Source organism: Trachemys scripta, chromosome 5 (assembly GCF_013100865.1).
Source record: "Trachemys scripta elegans isolate TJP31775 chromosome 5, CAS_Tse_1.0, whole genome shotgun sequence".
NCBI lineage: Eukaryota > Metazoa > Chordata > Testudines > Emydidae > Trachemys > Trachemys scripta.
Genome location: NC_048302.1, coordinates 22,075,981 through 22,099,231, shown reverse-complemented (window position 1 = coordinate 22,099,231; position 23,251 = coordinate 22,075,981). Strand labels below are relative to the sequence as shown.

General features: G+C 40.9%; 1 protein-coding gene across 1 annotated transcript in view; it reads right to left on the bottom strand.

Annotated features, from left to right (window-relative positions):
* SNCA (synuclein alpha) overlaps nt 1–23,251 on the bottom strand; it is a 90,566-nt gene that overhangs the window by 3,636 nt on the left and 63,679 nt on the right. Inside the window, exon 5 of the mRNA XM_034772887.1 lies at nt 879–959. Coding sequence (XP_034628778.1) covers nt 879–959 — 81 coding nt within the window. The remainder of the gene's footprint in view (nt 1–878; nt 960–23,251) is intronic.

Below are 23,251 nucleotides of genomic sequence, written 5' to 3'. Positions count from 1 at the left end.
CGCACATGCATGTGTAAGTACAATTGTTCTCTCAAATATCATTACTGCACAGAAAATATTTAATAATGTAATACTGTGTTTTGAGAGAAGCTGGGTGGGGGAAATCAGAAATGCAAGAGGTGGTGCTGCATATGCACTGGGTTAGGGAGGTACTATTATGGGGGAAAGGAGGAGTTCTGGCTGCATTAAAAGGGTTTGGTTAGACTGGGTGGCCTTCCCTCTTTCTTTCAGGTACCACGCCGCGACAGTACTAAAAGCCACCCTTTGCCTTCCAATGAATGAGCAATTCCTGTTAATTACATTAGGAGCTGTTAGCATGCTTCCAAGGACAACATTTGGCTCTAAAGAATTATTATTTTCCAGGAATTACAGTTTCCTGCTGAAGGCAGCTAGCTACACAAAACAATGGGTTGGCACTCATCCTAATGATGGGCTCTATCACACAGAAATAGTACGGATTCACTTATTAATTGCATAACAGAGCACTTATGCACAGAGTCCTACAGCCAAGTGTGAATCTGATGCAGATCTCCTCTACTGGGTTTGATTGTGCCATTTTGGCTCAAATCAATGGGTGGTGTGGAGCCCCAGGCGGGTGTGCTGTCTTAGGGATACATTCTGACTCCTTGAGATCCTAGTCACAGAGGCTGCATGTTTGCTACTATACTGCAGCTTCATATACCCCTGCTCTGCCTCCTCTTTGCAACCTCTCAGCCACTGGACACCCATAGAGGGGAAGCACCCCTCTGTGCATCCATGTAAGTGTCATCATCATTACATTTCTGCACCTGGATCACTTCGGCATAAAGCCCCTGTGCTAAATGCTCAGATGTCCATTAGCCACATACATTCAGAGAGCACAGCAAAGGAAGATTTACCTCAGGAGGCATTTCATACGCCTCATTATCTGGGTCCACTGTATTATCCATCATTCCTTCCTGCGAGATTCCTTCTTCATTCTAATGTTTAAAACAGGAGAGAAAAGCAACAGCTGTCATAGGTTTCTTTACGATTCACCTTGAAAAATATGTCTATTTCAGTGTTGTTTTTCCCATTAAGGACAGAGTAGTTGGTTAGTGAAGGCAAAGGGCCATATCATCCCCTCTGCGGCTTGACAACAGGAGAACGAAAGCTGTGGCAATCCCAGAACAGTGAATCCCAGACAGTCAGAGACTAGGGAAGAAGAGCCAGTTCAGCATCACCCTTCCATGTTAGCATGCAGCTGTCCCTTTATGAATACTGTTCAGCTTGTGGGGGTATTTTGGCTAGGGGACATGGACAGTTGGTGGTGGAGCTCTAGGTGGCATCATCTCCAGGCAGCCCAATGGAGTGACCTCAGAAAATCCGCATGGGAATTAATGTCCTTGTCATAATTCATGTCTACAAATTCTGTGCCCTCTACCCAGGAGTGGTAGTAAATACGGAGCAGTCCAGGACCCAATGGCAGCACATCTTATTAAAGCGCCACAATGCCAAGTCAAAGGTGGCACTGACTATCCAAACATATGACCATGGCAGGCATAGGCACCTGACTCTGTGGGTGCTTCGGGGCTCAACTACTCATCGAAAAAAATATAGGGGGTGCTCGGCACCTGCAGGTCCGGATTAATCTTTTGTGGGCCCTGGTGCCTGGACCATGCCCCCGCTCCCCAGTCCACCCGCGCTCTGCCCCAAGGCCCCGCCCCCACTCAACCTCTTCTCCACGAGGCTCTGCCCATGCTCTGCCTCCTCCCCTGTGGCCCCGCCCATGCCCTAGCCCTACTTGGCATCTTCCCCCCAAAGCCTTGCCTGCCGCTAGCGTCGAGGGGAGTGGGTGGAGAGGAGTACCCACCAGCAAAGAGAAAAAAGTCAGCACCTGTGATAGCAGGTACCACAAGAAAACTGATGAATTCCCCTGTATTGCTGGAGGGTTACAACTTCACCCCCACCTTCCCCAATACTCCTCCACATGGATGTGTCCAGAAACCGCTCACCTCATGGGAATGATATCAGTGTCAACTTCTGGAGTTTCCCTAGGAAACTTTCCAGTACCATGGGGACTTGTCTAGCTCAAAATCAGCAAATAAATTAAGCTGTTTTGAGGATTACACTGGAAGGGTCCAATCCTGGAAACATTTATGCCTATGAGTAACTTTAGTCAATCGAGTAGTCCCATTGACTTCCATGTAACTATTTGTGGGAGTAAAACTATTCATGTGCTTAAACATTTGCAGGATTGGGCCACTCGAATGGGGGAGGTTTTAGGATAAAAATAAGGCAAATGATTATTCCAAAAAGATTATATTATAGACTGATGAACCAGTCCTATTTACATGAGCATCACTTAATAACAGTTCTAACATGTTCACAGTATGTGCAAACAAACAAACAATCTGGTCAGAGGGAAGACATATATCAAAATACACAGCATTGTGGTTTTTTTTTCAATTTTAGAACATGGCACAAAGTTAAGGATACTATGGGCCAGATACTAATACTCTTATGCATATTAAATAGAATCTGACTCCATGAGTAGTTCCATTAGAATTAGTAGCACATAAGAACAGCCATAGTGGGTCAGACCAAAGGTCTATCTAGCCCAGTATCCTGTCTTCTGACTGTGGCCAAAGCCAAGTGGTTCAGAGGGAATGAACAGAACAGGTAATCATCAAGTGATCCATCCCCTATGGCCCATTCCCAGTTTCTGGCAAACAGAGACTAGGGACACCATCCCTGCCCATCCTGGCTAATACCCATTGATGAACGTATCCACCATGAATGTATCAAGTTAGTTTTTGAACCCTGTTAGTCTTGGCCTCCACAACATCCTCCAGAAAAGAGTTCCACAGGTTGACTGTGTGTTGTCTGAAGAAATACTTCCTTTTGTTTCTTTTAAATCTACTGCCTGTTAATTTCATTTGGTGACCCCTAGTTTTTGTGTTATGAGAAGGGGTAAATAACACTTCCTTATTTATTTTCTCCAAGCTGAAAAGTCCCAGTCTTATTAATCTCTCCTCTTATAGGCCAACAGTGAGCTGCAACTCAATCTCAAAGGCATTGGATTCAAACCCTATAATTGAAAATATTATTATTTAGTATCTACAATAAATTAAAAGAGAGAGTGAATATTCTCAGGAATGAATATTCTGTATGGGCCAAATCCCATAGTTCTTGTTCAGGCAAAACTCTTATCTGTCTTCATTTGGAGTTTTGCCTGAGCAAGTTGGTCCTAAATTGAAAGATGCACAACTCTTGATACGAAGAACCAGATCTTAGCTAGTATAAAAATGACATAGTTCTGGTTAAATCAACACTGCTATGATGATTTACGCTTGTTGATAAACCTGAAATAGATATAAAATCAGTTTACATAGACATAGACTTTACATAGACTTTAAAGGAAATTGACAAAATATTTTCACTCAATTTCTAGACTTGCAGTATGGAGTTTAATGTAAAAATAAACCCCATGAACCAGTCTAAAAGGACAATTACTGATAGCCTATGATTTATATGACAGCCATGCTAAAGCGAATATATGTTGCAGATAAAATGTGGAAAACCAATTATATTTAAAACCAAAAAACACATCTTCCCAGGCTCATACAGATTAGAGACTAACAGGTCCTGAAATGCTGCCTTTGGAATGGAACTAATGTATAAAATGGGTAGCATTATACCCTGGTACCCTATCATCATGATTCATTTCTCAGTGTCTTTTGATGGTACCATGAGGGTGGCATGAATACTCTGAGATCTGGATTCTGAGAATTCCCCTCCCCATCCCACCCATATCCACATTTGTCACAGCTGCTTGGAACAGAGGCATAAAGGGAACTGATACTAGGCATAGGACTTGAAACTTCATTGTCATCAAAGATGAGTCTAACTGGGGCATGGTAACCCAAACACCAGTAGTGAACCCAATGGGGCGTGTTACCTGGGAATTCTTTAAAGTATAACATGAAAAATGCAACATTCTGGTGCACTTAAGAATGCAACACAGTAGTTTCAAATAATCTATTATTCAATTCATAATTAATTTTCTTCCTAGAATTATTTGAAATAAAGGAACACAGTGTCAAAGTGTTGTGGTGCTGCATGGGGTTTAGCAGCACATGCTTCTGTGATTTAAGGGAGTTACATATCTAAAACTCTATGCAACACTTCAAAATGACACATTTTACAATAGAATTCATAACACATTTCACTGTCATACAAACTTTAGCAGCAAGTATTCTTAAAACAAAACTCTGTGGGTCTTCTTTGTTCTCTTAACTTTAATTTCTCTTCCTCTTTACGCTGTATTCTGACATCACCAGCTACAAGCTCAATGGAACAGATCTCCTGCACTCAGCATGGAGCCTTGTGTTGCAAGAACAGCATGAGAAAGGCCCCCACTTTCATACCCTCTGTGTGTAAGTTGTTATTTTCATTATCATTAATCATGTTTACTACCATAGTGCCTAAAGACCAACCAGGAATGGGGCAATGTACAAACAGATTAGCAGACAGTCCGTTTCAAAGGCCTTACATTCTAAGGTTTTGTCTAAGCTCTCCTGATGACAAAAATCTTCCACCGCGCATGAGTGGCAGCAGCTTTGTTGGCAGGAGAGCGCTTTTCGTTGGTAAAACTTTTGTCATTCGGGGTGTGCATGTGCATTTTTTTTAACACCCCGAACGACAAAAGTTTTGCTGATGAAGTTCCTGTGTAGACAAAGTCTAAATAGACAAGACAGACACAGGATGGAGAAAAAGATAAAACACAGTGTGTGAACTCTGTCATGGCACCAAATGCATGTCAGTTCCCTGATAGCTAAACCCCTCACCAAATATATATCTATCTAAGAGGGAATAAGTTAAATGGAAAGAAAAGTGAAGGGAGAAGGAACACTGAAGGGAAAGGGGGTGGGCAGGACAGGGGAGAAGCGGGTAAGAAGAGCAGATATTAAGTGAAGCTGAGGTGAAGAGACTGTGAGGGTGGCAGAGTGGGAGGGTTGGAATAGTCAATCAACACAGGGCAGAGAAAGACCGCTCAAAATGTTGACAGTTCTCTGAATGTCCGAAGTTCCCTGCTTTGGTTGCTTCTGATCCTACCAGCTGGAGTCTCTGGCTTGTTTCTCCCCCCAAGGCCAAATGGCATAGGTGACAGAAAGCACTAACCTCATCCCAGCTTCCCTAGACTGTGTGTGTGTGGGAGGGTCTCTCTGCATAGTTCATTGTTCTCTCCTTCCAGTTACTAAGCAGCCATCTCCGTCAAATATGCCAAGAAGAAAAATTATGCCAGAGACAAATTGCCCATCCTGGATATAAAATATCCTATCTGAAGGTGTGTGCCCCCTTCAAGACTGTTGTGATCAGCCCCACTGCTCCTACGAGCTGTTTCCAGCACAACAGATTTAGGTCAATCCTGGGCACTTCTCAATATTCCACACAGGTCTCTAGCGGTGCCTGCTTTAACTGAAGAGAAACTTTCTAGTGCTTCGTCTGTGTTGCTCTCCGCAACTGCACCGTATAGGGACTCCAACTGATGTGTGCAACCATGCGTATTAGAGCCACTGCACCACAATCCTAGAAGCTGTTACCGGACATTTACGAACCATATTATTGGGATCTTTATTTAGCCTGGCATTTTCAAAAGTGACTAATGATTTTGGGTTCCCAACTGGACACCTGATTTTCAAAGCATTGCTCTAAAAATTGGGCCCCTTTCAGGTGTCAGACAGGGCACCCAAAGATTGAGGCCCCCCCAAAATCACTCATCGCTTTGAAAATGTAGACTCTAACTTGTAAACCTTTTTAAAAGATCTTTTAATTATTGTTGCTTTTCTGAGCAGGGCAATGCCCCAACCCACAGCTACCCTGAAGGCAGAGCTGCCACTGACTGCTCCACAGCAAGTGGCCTACGTTGAATCTGATTGAAGCAGCTCAAAGTGTGTTCTTGGGAGGAATAATTTAAAAAGTGTTATTTAACGCCTCATCCAGCACTTTAGTATTTAGGGCCTATATTTTCCAACTACTGCACTCTTTTATTCAGAGTCAGAAATTTCATTTCTGCCTTCCCTATCATTAAAGAACAGATTTTGCTAGTAATCCATCTGCCAAGCCAAATTGTGCCTGAAATTGTTCTTGAGGCTGCACAAGAAAGAAGGCGTGCAGGCTAAAGTTATCTGTAACAGGACCACAGAAAGCAACTTAAGTTGCCAACACCATTAATAAAGATGAAGTGAATGGTGTGCCAACAGAGTTTTACGAAGGGCTTCACAGCTCATGAGCAGCTTGTCTGCTAAGTAGCTTTATCACAGACCTGAAATGCCCATCTGGATTATGATGGACAGAATGCCTAAAAAGAGACCAAATTTCCTGCCAGTCCAGTGGGAAATTCTTTCAGAGGAAGGAAAATTCCTTTATAGCTCCAAGCCCAGGAAACCAACAGAGCTGGTGAAACAGAGCACAAAGTGGCATTCGGAATAACATTAATGCCTCATAGACCAGGGGTAGGCAACCTCTGGCACACCTGCCAAAGGCGGCACGCGAGCTGATTTTCAGTGGCACTCACACTGCACAGGTCCTGGCCACCAGTCTGGGGGACTCTGCATTTTAATTTAATTTTAAATGAAGCTTCTTAAACATTTCAAAAACCTTATGTAAAGTAAATATAACAATAGTTTAGTAAGTTATATACTATGGACATATAGAGAAACCTTCTAAAAACGTTAAAATGTATGACTGGCACGTGAAACCTTAAATCAGAGTGAATAAAAGAAGACTCAGCACACCACTTCTAAAAGGTTGCTGACCCCTGTCATAGACTTTAAGGCCAGAAGAGACCATCTAGTCTGCACATTGCAGGCCACGGAACCTCGCCCACCCAATTCTCTAATAGACACATAACCTCTAACTGGGTTACTGAAGTCTTCAAATCATGATGTAAAGACTCCAAGTTACTCTAGTTTAAACTTCACGTTCTTTTTCTTTTTCTTTTAAAGAAGCAAAAACATAGCCATGAAACCAAACAAATGAAAGAGCTGGCTGCCTGGGAAAGGTTTACACTGGTCTACAATTTTTGAGACGTCGTCTGCTTCAGAGATAAAATGTGCTATTTATTATGTATTTTGATGTGCTGAATTCAAATATGACAATTAAAACAACTGATTGGCTACTGTTTCTAAGATATTTAAGTTTTTACATTTTATGTCTATGTATATTGTGTAGATAGCAGAGTTTTAATCATAAATTGTAAACCTAGGTCTTTTCATGTGTTTATGGTTGCTTTACATGATAATATTTCACCTGTCCTATTTATGTAACACTTTAAAAATCAGCAAAAGGGTTATATAAATAAAATTTATTATGAAACAAAAGGCAAAAAACTATTATGTACATAGTTTAGTCCTATTCAATGTCTACTCGGCGCTTCTTGGCTTGTCTCTTGTATTCCCAACTGGAGGCACCATGCAGAAGTAACAATTGCTGGTATGATCTGTTGGCTCTCTCCAAATCATTGGCACTGCAAAAGGCATAGATTTCCTTTTCCTGTTCAACCACTGGCGAAGATTTGTTGCACAAGTGTTGCAGCATGTGTGTGGGGCCCACCTCTTGTCCTGATCTCCAATTTTGCAGCCAAAATAAAGGCGATAGGCTTTCTTAACTATAGTGGTTATACTGCGCTTTTGTGATGCAAAAGTCACTTCACCACAAACATAGCAGAAGTTATCTGCACTGTTCACACAAGTACGAGGCATCTCTGCTCACTTTGGCTAAACAGAAATGTGCCCCTTTGCAAAATCAAACACTGACAAATAAGAGAGCAGACACTGTATGATTTCTAGAGCTGATATAGGGCAATTTGTTCAGCAGAGTGATGTAAGCTTTGTTATGATTGCATCATCCATGACTTCTAGGAATAACATGATGCAATTCATATCATGTATGACGCAATACCAGCTTCAGATTGCATCATTCATTGTTTTGCCTAAAAAGCAAGTACTGTCCAAACCCAGTCATAGATTTATTCATAGATCCAGTCAAAGATGTATTTTAGTCATTTCTGGTTTAAATTGAGATCCCCTCCCTTTATAACTCACTTATCCTCCGCCATTCCCAAGTCAAGGGTCGTATATACTGACCCAATAGCATATCTTCAAAACTAGAGCCAATCAACAATTTTAAGCATCATTTTCATTCTTAGTGACCCAGAATTAATAAAGTTTGACTACATTTATTTCAGAAGCATTTTGGCTGTAGAGCACTGTTATCAGTGTTGTCCATTTGTAACCGCCATTTCAAAATGCCACATGTATCCATTTTGAGGTCAAGTTGAACAGAACTGGCATTTAGTTAAACTGCTAATGGTGCTCCCCAAGGTCACATTTCTAATTGGTTACATTGAAACACTGCTCTACAGGTTCCCACACTTATTTTTTAATGACAGCCTCGCTGCCCAAGCCATCTCTTCCCTCTGCAATTAAGACTTGAGAAGAGGAAACAATGTCCCTGAAAACATTACAATAATGGAGGTGTGTCCAGGATCATTATTTATTTAGTGTAATAATATAAATAAATGCACCAGCTTTACTTGGAGCGTAAAATCATTTCCCTACCTACCTGCATGAGGAAACTAATAATTTAACATCCCCATTCATTTATCAAAGGGAATTGCTTCTGATATTTCAGTTCTGTTATTAGAAACTTCCTCACGGAACATTTTCCAATAAAAATCAACTTCTATTTTGAAAACACACAGAAAGTTAAATCCTTAGGGAAATCTTTGCATCACAAGCCTTAAAAAGCTCACATATGTGGGTTCTTGAAGACAATCTATTTTTAATACAAAAGCTTGCTCTTTTGCACAGAAACGTTTTTTTAAAATGAGGGTATTTTACAGAAAAGTAAAGCTGTGATAAACATGCTGTTAAAGGCAGAGCATGAGGACTCAGTCTTGCCCCATAGCACCAGCTCTAAGTAACCAGAAATGCTAAACTTGGCTTTTCTACAAGGCTACAACGTTAACAACATTGGGTGAAATGGGCATTGCCTCCTTCAAGTATCTGTGATCTAAAACATGAGGTGGAGGCACAGAGTCCTAACCTAGGCATGAGGCAGAATGTAAAGTACCCACACAGACATTCCATGGCTACTGCTAAAGTTTCCAGATTGTAGTAGTGGCCAGGATGTGATTTTGCCACCCCCTTCCTCCTGCCTTGGTGGAATCTGTGGCTAGTGGATCTGCTCAGTTCAAAGACTCACAGACCATGCTCCAAACAGCCTGCCTACATGCCCCATTATACATCTTTGTGTATGGGGTTGCTACTGTGCATGGCTCTGCAGTGCAAAGGAAGATGCATAAAATTCCTTTTTGGGGTTCTCCGCTTCCTGGCCCTCTCACACAGCAGAACGGTGGTCGTTTCATTTAATGTTACCGCTACCATAATCATGCAGGTGAGTGGGCAAGGAGTCATAATTTCACCCTTTAACAATGTAATACGGTGTATTTACATATAATGGATTCCAACTACATTCTACATCCATTAATAGTTACAGGTGTATTTGACTACAGCCGAGAAAATCCAGGTAAAGGTTTCCCAAAAATCCTCAATGGCATTATCACTACAAAGTCCACCTTGTTTTCTGGGGATGGGCAAAATGTCTGGTTCCCCCTACATAACATTGTGGGGGGAGAAACCTGGCAAACATTGTGTGTGGAAGTTCCCAGTGACCAACATTTTCACAAAGTATTGGTCAAACTGGTAAAGTTAATCCAGTGTTTTCTTGGAGAAAAGAAAGGGATTTTATTTAGGCTTGGCTACCCATGGAAAATAGAAGGAGCAATCTGCTTGTCCTGTCACGTTTATTATAGCACCATGTGGGTAGCTGGTCAGCTTAATAAACACATTCAGACGTCTCAGTAGAAGACAACTGCACTGAATGCAAGTTATTTCAGTCAGAAATAGGTTACCTCATCTCTACTCATTGACAAAGGCAGCTTATAAAAGAAATAAGTTAAATTTGTAATATCAGTAAGTACAGCAGCTCCCTCAAAGTTACAACTCTTCCAATCCTGACACATTTTCCTGCCCATTAAGAATGATGAAAAAGTGCTGTGATCACATATATTCAGATGATTCTTAGGGCTGGCTTCTGTTTACAAGATAATAGTTGTATTCTGATGCTGAAGTGTTTATTAGCCAGGATGTATTTATTATTGAGGGAGCAAAGGGCAAACAAAGTCATTTTTATACTGACATATTTAATGCTTATGAGCCATTCATGAAAAATATCTAAGACATTTATGCTGACATTTTTTTGGAAGATTATTTTATTGTAAAAGTGCCTGGAGTCCCCTGTCAGAGCAGGGGTCCCATTGTACTAGGCACTGTCTGTATACATAAGAAAAAAAGACTGTCCCTGCCCCTAAAGGGCTTACAATCTAAATATAAAACGAGGGAAAACAGGTAAATCACAACAAACAGATGTTATTGTTACTTACATATATTGTTTCTGTTTGTTCTTTTGGTTCAGATTGAATAGAGTATCTGATTAGTATCTCCTATTTCCTCTACCCTTCACTGGACGGGTGTAGCTTTGATAATTGAATAGTCTTTTCCAGGCTAGATTCTGATCTCAGTTATAATAGCAGAAAGTCATGCATAATTCTGCTGAGCACAATGAACTGATTCTGGATTTATGCCCATGTGGTGTCTGTATGAGAGTCTTTTTACACCTCTTCTGTTGCTGCCCCATCCAGTTTGGAATAGGCCAAATGGCAAGTATTTTGAAAATATAAATGAGTCTTTCGACCGAGGATAACCCACTGCCCATGCCCTACTTCAAATTAAACAAGGCAAACACTGTGATACATCAGGCAGTAATAGTATTGAAAGTATCAAGCACTTTGCAGTAGTTAAGGATAGAAAAATGGTTTTCATTATAAACCCATTTTAGTTTTCAGAGATAAAGTAAAAGTATTCTCAAGAAGTTTACAGTATTATAGGTTTGTTTGCAAGTGCTGCTCCCTCATTCCTTGGTTATGAACAAGTATCTAGGTTTAAATGCCAGAATAAGTGATTAGATTCCCTCACCTCTGCTCTTTTGAGCACACATGACCCCCAGTACATAATGAGCCATCACATGGAAAATTCCAGTATTTCCAGATTCATTTTTGTCCCAAATCAGGATTAAGAGTTATAATAGCCAAATTTTTCACAGAATGGAAAGTTCCTAAAAATTTCAATTCAAATAATTTTGTTCCAACATTCCTTAAATCAAAATGTTTAATTTCATCTTGGTTCAGCGTTAATCTGAGTTCCCCCAAGATGCAGTGGTGCCTCATGGAAGTTGTAGTCTGGGTGCCCTCATGCCGCCATTCTGCTTTATAGATTGTGCTCCCCAGGCGGACTATATCTCCCATTATGTACTGTGTTAATGAGACTCCTATGATGCACTGTGTCAATTCAGCCAGAGGGGAGACTATAGTGCATCATGGGATATGTACTCGAATCGGGGATTCTGTTCCACAGAAAAGGGGGCACAAGGCAGCCAAACTACAACTATCATGGGGCCCCTCAGCAACTCAAGCAGACAGAGATTAATATTGAATTGACCCAGAATGAAACAAAACATTTCAACAACTCAAGTGTTTCAATTTGGGTCAACCCAACCCAAAATGGAAAATTTCAATAAAACTAAATTTTCTCAGGGAACATTTTGATTTTGCAGAAGCTGCATTTTCCATTAAAAAAAAATCAATGGAAAATTCCCAACTATAATACAAGATTTATCACACAGACAGGGAAATATTTGTGGGAGCTCTTTGTTAAAATACAGGCAGCACATCAATAGTAACTTACTCCTGCTAGGCTCCCCTTTATTCTAATAGTGACAGTAAAAGTATAAAAAGTTCTTCCTGCCCCTCCATTTGTAGGTACCTGATGCGATCAGCAGAGTCAAAGAGATCAACACAGACTTTCAATATCAAACTGTCAGAGCAAAAGGAGAGCCAAGACCCAGAGGTATCCAAGCTGGGATAACAGCATAATCAACATGGTGAGAAGATCAATTTAGCCACTGACAGGTCTTCCAAGGGAATTGTTACAGCTTGACCTTCACCAGCAAGAGCCTTCTGTTTATAAAGCCCATTTAAGATTAGCATTTAGATCTCCTTTTATAGAGTCTAAGAGGAACAAATGATGGCTCATAATTAGATTAGCTAGAACAATCCTTCTCCCATCTGTTATTAACCACAACAGTATCCCCAAATGGGACCATTAGGGCCAGATTCTACATATTGCATACAAAACGGCCTTTCAAGTCATGATACTGCAGGGAGAACTCCACGAAGAATGGGTGCTGCCTCAGGACATTCCACCCCTCCTTCCGCAGCTCCCAGGAGCATAAAGGGATGTACACATACCGTGTCCATAGGATAGTGCCGTATGTGTGCTCTCTTCTGTTTCTCTCTACATGGAGGAAAGGAAGGGGCCATAGCCCTGCATGTACCCTACCTGCAGATATCATGTTGACAAGTATGCTATAAGATATGCACCCCCCATATGCACTAGGAGGATGCAATCCTTGTACTCTCCTGGGTGCCAGATTGTGATTGTGCCTAGCCTTGATCAAGTAGCTCAAAGGGCAAGCCTCCTTGCACCCTGCACCATACAGAGTATGGCATCGAATGGCTGGGAAAACTAGGTTCCTACTAGCATAGTGTAGTGTCCTGTTTCTCTCTGCTCTAGCTGAAGTATCTAAATTACTGCCTTTAAGAAAGATAATTCAACTCTTTGGGGTGGGGTGGAGACATTTCTGTATTTCATTTACTGGGACCCCTCGTACAGCCCATAATAACTAAAATAGCCTGGCAGGTTGTCCCGATCTCAATGATAACCATCATTATCTATTATACAGCTCTTTTGTTTGTTTATTTTTAAAGAGCCATGTGTTCATCCATGGCTGTAACAGGTGGGTCTGTAAAAATGGGCACATAGTCATTGTGCCTGTAAACCCCCCATGGTGCATCATGGGATACGCCTCCCATCAGGGAGCCTTATCTATACAGAAGAAAGGGGGCATGGATAGAAACTGTGACTGTAGCTGCTGCGCCACAATGAAAAATATGTCCCAAAGTGTTTCCAACCCAACTAGATAAAAACTGTGAGGGGATGCAAGGAAAGGATGTGTTTGTTAGGCAGTGAGATATGTGCTTAAAAAATATAAATTAGACTAAGTATTCATACCCGTTCAATCATTTAAAACACAGGACAGATACATGGTTAAGGCCAGATATTTTCTGATGAAAGGAAAAGTACTAGCCTCGGAGGTGTGCTTATTGCCTCCAACATTTGAGAGACGAAAGAAAAAAAATTTTTTTTCTCTGATTTCATGGCATGAACCTCAATTAAAGCTAATCTACAACAGTTTAACTGAAATTGAGCAAGAGTAACCTTCCCCATTACCATGCAATACAAGAAATTATCATGGGCTTCTATCTAAAGAGTTTATAATATACAGTTGAAAAGTAGAGTGGAAGAGAGTGTGTAGTTCACACACACAGTACTAGAAAATTGAGGCTAATAACCACACTTCTTTCTCCTACAAGTCACATTTGCAGTTGACGTGATCAGTACTGACAAGCTGTCTAGAGCAATATAGTAGTTTCAGTTTTTAAGCTTTCACTGTTGCTGCTGCAGAGCCCTTTGGTATTTTACATGTTTACTCTGATATTCAGGGCTGGGGGTGGGGGACAAGAGTAACAGGATCAGATTACCCATCATTACAAGTCCAAAAGATTTCCTGCTGCAATTGACATTAGTACATCTAGTTTGAGATAATACATGAAACTCTGCTTGCTTTCAGTTCTTGCAACTTTAAAGATCATCCTCTGCGTTCATGCTAACTGCTGATCCTTCAGATAAGAGCACAAGATCCAAATCTTCAAAATCATGCAAGTAAATTGTGCGTGTTCCTTTCTGAATGCATGTTTGCCACAACTGGTTGCCCAAGAGGAGTAAATGCACAAGCAAAATGATTAGTTAGATGCTCACCTGGTTAAGTTATGTACATATGCAGTTTAGAAGATTGGGTCTGCCTAGGCATAGATCAAAGGAATGTGGGGTTACCTGAAACATGAGGCTAAGAATAAATGTGGTGTGTGCATGGAAGCGCGCACACACACAGAGAAAGCCACTTATGTGCTTAATCACCTGTAAATATAATCTGACTTTTAAACAGCTCATCTTCATTTCAGTTCAGTTGTGTTTTCTTCATGGACTACTATAATGGATGCCACTATAATGTAATAGTTTTTTGTGTTACATTTACCATGATTGCTCACAGACCAAAAAGGTTTACCAAGCAACTCATTTTAGCTCATTTAAGCCCTGTTCTATCAAAGCACTTAAGTGCACACTTAACTTTAAGCAAGGAATCACTCCCATTTAATTCAATGTATTTCCAGAGGCATAATACTCGAGTAACAGAGTGGTGAATCAAGCACTATAACTTTATATAGATGAACTGTTCTCTTTCTGATTGTTTTGTTTGCTTGCTTGCTGCTTTAGGAAATTGCCAAGGATTACTTTATCATCACCAATTGGTAAAAAAAAATAAAAGCAAAACCTTCACTTAATGAGTTAAATATATGCCCTTTGAAATATGAAGCAAACCCTCTTTCCACTGAAATACACAGGCTCAGCATTATCTATGTGTGTTTATACATGTTAAATTACCAACAAAAGGGCTGACCTATTGTCCTTTCTATGAAATAGCAACACTGAAAATTACAGGAATAAATTAAAAATCATATATAAAGAGATGAAATTCAAACAAAGTATATTCTTTAGTTCATAATAAGACCTATGAAGATGCAAGAACTTATGCAAATCATAGACAATCTGGTTTGATATTTTTTAATTAAAATGTGAGAAGAGAATGATTTTTCCTATATTTTAGCTGTGTATTTCTCCATAAATAGGACACCTATGGAATTAACATGATTTTTCTATGTGATGTCAATGATTAGCTCTGTGGAAAAGAAGGGGGGGGGGAAGAGTAACGTTCCTGCACTTCGTATTGTCAGGGAGATACCTTAATTGGTCCTCTGGAGTAAGTCCTGTGTAGACAGTAATGGTAGTTAACTTGTCCTAAATTAGCCTGTGTCACTACAATGACTCACAGCTCATTTAAAAAGTGGGAGGACTTTAGTCTTTGACATTACATCTCATACTGCTGCTGTCACAACTGCAAATATTAGATACTGTAAACCCATTTATCTTGCTGCTTTAAAATCATAAAAACTTTGATCATTAAACAGTTAGTTTAAATATTGAAAAGAAAGTCCTTTTTCTGATTGCTTAACCATTTTTAATCCCGGACACTAGTTCTGATGAATGAACTGGAGTATTAATATAAATAACATACAGATTTCTCCAACAAAAAATGACATTAGGGTTGAGAAATGACATTATTCATCACCTTTTCTGGAAAAAATAGAACTAAATTTAAATGCGAAAGAGTTAGGAGTTGTCTTGTAGCTTGTGAAGATCGTTGAGGCAGTGACTATGCCTCACAACGAATTTGTGCATCACATAGTACACCGTGAGTGCTAACCTAGTACAAGGAAGCTCTGCCCCTTTATTCCTGCCCAACACCTTGCAGGTAATGGCTAGAGAGCCACTCAACTCTCATTCATCACCACAACATTCACTTTGTAATGAATGGCCTCAATTCTGTGTAGGGAATGCTGAACACCCTGCCTCCCTGCAGCAAAGCATTTGAGGATCCGCTTAACTTTAACTACGTGCTAAGTGCATTGAGTTGAATGTGACTGTGCTTGAGCTGAAAATAAAGCACACGCTTAAGTGGTTTGATGCGTTGGGGCCAGAATGCTCAGCACCTTGCAGGATTGAGCACTATGGGTCTCATCCAAAGTCCAATAAAGGCAGTGGACAGACTCCTATTGACTTCACGGGGCCCCAGATCAGGCCCTATGTGCATTCTGAGAACATTATTTTCTTATAAGAGGATTCACATACAACCTCTCCATCAAAATAGTGAAGGGCGTTTTCAGGTGTTTAGCAGAGACTTGAATCTTCAGCTCACAGAGGTGATACTATTAAGGGGTTGGGGTCCTGATCTCAAAGTGTAGTAAGCATGGGCCATTTTCATAGATTAACAAGAGCTACAGGTACTCAACACCTCTCAGGACCTTAGTCCCTTAATAACTAAGGCCCCAGTCTTGCAAAAACAAACATGGATTTAATAGCGACCATTGTAGGGCTTAGAGTGGAATGAAAAACCTCAGAATATCAGGCTAATTTGGGGAAAGGTCTTTCAATCTTAATCTTTTTTTGAGCCAAATAGTGGACACCACTTGGAGGCTCAGAAAAGGCCATTTTACTCCAAAACTTTACTTTAAAAAATATTCACGTATGCATGAATAAATGCCCATGTAGCCATCTTTGTACGGTATGTCAGTCAGTTATTCCCAATAACATGAAACAAACAAACAACAAAAATCTTCCTGTATCATAGCCTTATTGAAATTTCCTGTGGAAAAGAGTAAATAATGAATGCAGTGTTTTAAAAATGACTTTATTCTTCAGGAACATAGTAAAAGTGTGAACTTAATCTCTCAGCACATTCTAAAACAAGGCACTATATGACTCACCAGTTTGAGAAAGGCACTGGGAAAGTTCTGTTTAGATGTTTGAAGTCACCCATTCGACTTTTCTCCCACACAAAGTGGATTTTGTCTGTCTGTCCATCTATATGGCCGGCTGGCTCCACACCCTCCAACCATCTTACAACAGTGGGGAATAAATGTACTGCAATAGAGGAATTTCCTTCTTTCTCTTATGAATAGGATGAGTCCTGTCAATGTGTAGAGCACCCTTAAAATAATGCTAATTCATTTTTTAAAAAACGTTGCTTGCAACTGTATGTGAGATAAGACGACTTTTAGGTTTAAATTAAAGAACAGGGGTCCCTTCCATCTAGCACGCGTGTACAGAAGGCTTCCATAATTTAATTGCAAGTGCTCTGGCAGAAATAGGGAGGAGGCCAACCAGCATTGACAGCACCATTCTGGCTCCCTGAAGGAATGTGTTGGGCTGGCACAGGAGTGTGGCCATGACTGACCGAGCAGCTTTCAGCACATGCTACAGGTTTAGTAACAGCCTCTCTTAGGCATGGCCTTCCCAGAATATCTGAAGCATTTGGCCAGCTCCTGCACTATTTTAGAAGAGGGCCTCTCCCTTCTGTTCCACCATGGCTGTGGCTCAGAGAGACCTTTGCCAGATGCTGGGAATCTGATAATGGTCCATACAAGTGAAGTATTAATCACATTACTGCAATTATTAGGACGACTCATTTTCATTTAACATAACCTACCTTCACAACAGGGTTCAGTCTTTAAATCCTGGAACTCAGGCCTTGCAGTTTAATTCCCATGCTGATTAACCTTTTCCCGTTTATTTCTGTACTTTACTTTATTGTTTCCAAGTAGAGAAATTACTTCCTTACGTTGGTTTGGCCTCATACTCTAGATTAAAATAGATTTCTCTCTCTCTCACACACACACACACGATGGCTAGATCCTCAGCTAGTATATTTTGACAAAGCCTCATTGACGTCTATGAAGTGACACCAATTTACACCAGTTGGTCCATTAAGTCATTTTCTGCCAAAACTTCAGACCCACTGTCAGTCATGACTGAGACCCAAGCATATCCACCACTGGGACTAATGGATTAACTTTCCCTTTTAGTGTTTTTGGCAATTTATTGTTTGAGATAAGAGATTAGACATAGGAGCTCTGGCACATGCCAGCTTGCAAGAATTAGATTGCTAGAGAATTGAAACATCAGAGATTAACATTTTTTTGGCATAAGTCATTTTTCTTCTTAAATATATTTGTTTTATTGGCATATAGGGCCAGCTCCTCACCGGGTGTAAATCTGTTTAGCTCCATTTACATCAGAGTACAGCAACTGTTGCATATTAACTAAGGTTTTAATTTGTTCTAAACCATTATAGTCCCTAATGCTAAGTTATTAACCCAGCCAATTCTTTTGAAAAGTAAATTGTACATTGTTATAGAATTCTAATTAAACACACAGGTGTTGCATTAACCAACTTGAAAGTAAGATAGTGATGTGGCTTTGGGGAAAGATTGGCCAACCATTCAATTGTTGGACACATTCGTTTCCCAAGCAGCTTCATTTTTACTAGGTACACAATACCCATAGTGCTGAGACTGTCCTGATTAGGCACATGTACTTCCCCATGTCATCATATTAGGTCAGAGCAGATCTTCTAGGCCCCGATTCTACATGATTTCACTTGCACCAGTGGAAAGTAGAAGTAGCTCCACTGAAGTCAATGGAGGTTTGCTGATGTAGAAATGAGAACGGAATCTGGCCCACATGTTTAGTCATCCATTGGCTAGTTTATAAAAGAGAAAGTCAAAGTAATAAAGGAAGGGATATAACCCCCCCAGGAACAGTAGTTACATAAAAACAAACAAAGCAAATGAACAATATGGTATAGACAGGAAGCCATGAAAACAACGATTAAATATTTCCTAAATACTACAACTCTGATTAACCACTGTACTACTCTAGTATTATCAAGGGTAACAACTGCATAAAGCAATAAAGTATAAAGTACTGTAGTGGTGAGACAGACCCTAGGAGAGGAACTAAACTCATTCCTTTAACCCCTCCAATATGTTAATTGCCAGACTGTGGTCGTTAATCACTTGCCAGGCTTTGCTCTGTGAAGAATTGGGGAAATATCTATTTTCTTCCTTCCTAGCATCATAGCTAATACACAAGTTATTTGGATGCCAGCTTTTTGGCATGTAAGGAATATTAGCCATTTGCATATTTTTAATGTCTTTATTGTTCCAGTATAACTGCATTTCATTGGCACAAAACTTATAAAAACATTTAAAACAATGGGGATATTAACATTTAAATAGTACTTTTGCAAGATATACCCCTATTGCAAAATATCTCTCTTTGGAATGGCTACAGAGTTTATACATGATCAGACCAGATGCTCAGCTGGTGAAAACAGCATCTGGCCCAAAGCATTGGAGTGTTTTTCTTGTGCCCACAAAACTTCACTCAGCAGAGATTTCTGCCCCTCCACCACCTCACCCTACTGTGTTTTTGTTTCCTGGATGCAGCTCGCTCAGGATGTTTAGAGCTTGAACTGAGTGTTTTTCACCATCTACCAATCTGACTTGCTGGTTGCCACCACCAAATATATTGTTATGACCTATGAGCAGTCAGGGAGGCTTAGGCTAGGTCTACACTACGCGCCTGAATCGGCGGGTAGAAATCGACCTCTCGGGGATTGATTTATCGTGTCCCGTTGGGACGTGACAATTGATCCCTGAATCGACGCTCTTACTCCACCAGCGCAGGTGGGAGTAAGCGCCGTCGACAGGAAGCCGCAGAGGTCGATTTTGCCGCCGTCCCTCCAGCGGGGTAAGTCGGCTGCGATACGTCGAATTCAGCTACGCTATTCACGTAGCTGAATTTGCGTATCTTAAATCGACCCCCCACTGTAGTATAGATGTAGCCTTAGACTTAAGCAGTGGGATATTTCCTTGTTGGGAGAATGTGACAGGCAGGCTAGAGGTGAAACCACGATTTGACATGCCTTGCTAGTGTGCCTTACTGTAAAGCAGAACAGGACATGAAAGGAATGGTCTGTCCCTTTAAAGGCCAGACAAATAGGACGTGGTGACCCTCAATCAGAACACAGGTAAAAATTTGGCTTCTTTCAGCCAAGTCCAAATCACAAGTCTAAGAGTGATTCACTTCAGCAGAGTGTCTTGAAGGAAAAGGAACACTGTCAAACTCAGCCCACAAAAAACCCTGATGCAGCGCTCCTGCTGTGTGCAGGTGTAAGGGGCTAATTCCCCCACGCCTGCATCTGAGTGCTGTTCTGCTGCAAAGCCCTGAACTCTGGGCAGGCAACTGCAACCTTTCTCTAGCCAAAGAGAAATGGTTCAATGCTTCCCCCGCCCGCCTGTGTACAGAGACATACATCCCTTCAGATGGACATGGGTAGGCACAGAATACTTCATTCCCATCTACATCTATTCACAGTACAGGCACTGGTGCATGGAGCTGTTAGATAGTGAAATCAGATGGGTGCATACAGCTGAATGGGGCAGCGCACAGCTCAAAGAACTCCCAACCCAGCTGTGGGACATGGAAGACAGAGGGTCCAGTCCCTCTTCTCAAGGGACTCTGTTTAGAGTGGAACAGTTTCAACAGGGGAGATTGAGAGTGAGTATTTTATAGTCCAGTGAGGGCACACACTCCTGAGAGGTATCAGAAACCGCTGCTCAAATCCTTTCACCCCCTTGCATCTCCTGGTATATGCATGTGGTAGTTAGGTCCTGACTGTTGAAGAACACATTCACTGTTGTGACCCACTGAACTTTAAATTTAACATTTGCAGTGGGCCATGGTGTCTTGGGACCACAGAGACTGATTAGGGCCAGAAGCTGACTGATCCCTGGGGAAAAGGAACAGGAACAGACATTTTCTTTTCAGGAGTGCTGCTTTCTTAGGTCCAGATCCATCAAAGCATGTGAGTAAGTGTGCAATCAGGTACCTGTGTTGTCTTAATGAAGTCAAAGACATCAAGAGGTCTATTCACACACATACAGTTACACATGTGATTAAGGGTTTTGCAGAACTGGGGCCTAAATAAAGAGAACAGAAAAGATATAAGGAAGATAAAAGAGATCTGAAGTTATGTGCCCATCCATTAAACGATCTTTAATGAGCTTATCAAAACACCCTGGCAAGGAATTATCCCCATGCGGAGCTGAGACTCAGAGGAATAAATCATTTACCTGAAGTCCCCCAGGAAGTCTGTAGCAGCACAACGATTTCAACCCAGGTCTTCTAAGTCCCAGGTTAACACCCAAACCACTAGTTCCAAACGTTTTCCCAATTGTTGATATACTTGGGGGAGGGACGGACAGGAAAGAGGGAGGGGAGTTGAAAACAGAAACAAAAAATGAGAGTGGGGAAGAGTGGAAGGGAAAAGTGTCTGATTTGGTTTGGAGGAAAGTGCTTCTTTCTCTCTTTCCTAAGAACTGATATTATACTGGCAGCACAAAATCCAAAACAACCGGGTTGATGAAATTAAAGCAAGATTGGGGGAAAGGTAATAATTCCATGGATAAACAAAACACATGAGATCAAGTGATCACTTCAAAAGAATATGACAAATCATGCATGTGTGACATCAGGGGATGGAAGTATTAGAGAGGGGGACACTGAGATCAGCAATTGAATTCAGCATTAAATTGCCCACTCCCTAGCATGTTTGAAAAGTAAGATCCTCCAAGTACAAAGATAATGAATTTTTATGGTACAAGACTGGTGTAAAAAGGTGGAGAATCAGGGCCTTCACAAATAAAGCTATCTTTCTGGAATGAACCTGGGTGCTACAACATACACTGTCCCCCAGCTAATACAGAGCATGGGGAGCTGTGATGTTCTTTGACAGCTGTTTCTTCAATTCAATTATCGAAGTACTTCCCTGTTTTCTGATGAATCCCTCATTTCTGGTCTTTTTTCAGGATTATATTTTGCACCAGCTACATAGGCCTATGAGTACCTCCTCCCTAACACACACACAGCACCAAAATATCTTCTAAATTGAAGGGAAGTACTGATTTCTGACTGTAATAGATACTGTTAGTGATGCAGGTTTCATATGAGTCAGACGTTAGTCATACGGAGTGCTTTTGCACTTCTTAAGATACTGGCAACAATTTATTGCAGAAGGAATCAATTGATTTCACATGGCAACATAGACTCTGAAATTTTGTCAAAGACATGAAAAGCTTACTTTTGGAGTGATAAAGACGTTATAACTTGGTGACAAGGAACTTGCTCCCAGGCTGAGGGTCAGATTGCGGCTGGAATCCTTGCTGTTATTCAGGAGGAGGATACAAGGAGCGCATGGACTCACACAAGTGTAAGGACTGTTCCTAGCTACCAGTGCTATAATTGCGAGGTGAAGAAGAGGCAGGCCCAGGTCAACAACATGCTGGTTGGTTTTGGTGGAGAGCACCTGTTACATCCAAATAACATGAGCAGCATTGGGTGAACTCGCCCTGAGTTCCTAGTAGATTCAGGATGCATGGTGCATACTTGAGACACAATGTCTTCTGGACTTCCATCAGGACAGTGCAGATGTGCGCCACCCTTAATGTAACTCAATGCCTGCCAGGCCCAAGTGAGTCTGGATGGATGCTGCTCTGTACTGTGCTGTGACAGTAATTGCTATAATGTGACCATGACATAAGCTCTGCTTCTAATAATTTGTTCATTTGTTTTAAAAAAAAAAAAAAGTGTGAACCTGCTGAATAGTACCAAATGCTGCAAGTTCGGCAGTTGAGACAAAACTTTCACTCCTGTTAATGAGATGCTGATGCAGGCTATACTTGGACTAGCAAGAAATAATATGTATCAGCTCTAGGGCTTTGCATTTCACCTTCCTTGTATGGCTGCCAGACACAATGGGCCTGATTCAAACACTCTACATCAAACATTAAACTTGGGGCTTGGGACCACATTTTTTAAAGTGTTCAGCATCCACAACTAGGGCCAGATTTTCAAAAGAGGTTAACTCTCAGCATGCTGAGCTGTTTTCAAAGATCTGGCCCACTGAGGTTGGTGCCTAAACAGGAGATGAGTGTTTTTGGAAAATCTGGGAGGTGATTTTACTTTTACTTTTGTCTATGCTATTGGTGAGCCCGATAGTGGAATTCTGTGTTCAGTTCTGGTGTCCACATTTTGAAGAGCAAATTGAAAGACTGGAGTGGGCACAGAGAAGACGCACAAAAGTGAGTCAAAGGCAGGATCAGATGCTATACAGTGAAATACTCAGAGTTCAGCTTATAAAAAACAAGATAAAGATGTGACTTGATTATAGGATACAAGTACCTTCCCAGGGAGAAAATACTGGATACTAAACAGCTCTTTAATCTAGCAGAAAAAGGTATAACAAGAACAAATGGATAGAAATTAGAGACAGATAAATAAGGCACTTTTTTTTTTTTAACAGCGAACGTGATTAAGCATTGGAACAATCTACCAAGGGAAATGGTGATTATCCACCTCTTGATGTCTTCAAAGAGAGACTTGATGCCTTTTTAGAAGATACGCCTTAGAAAACACAAATTATTGGGTTCAATACAGTAGTAATTAGATGAAAATCGACAGCCTGTATT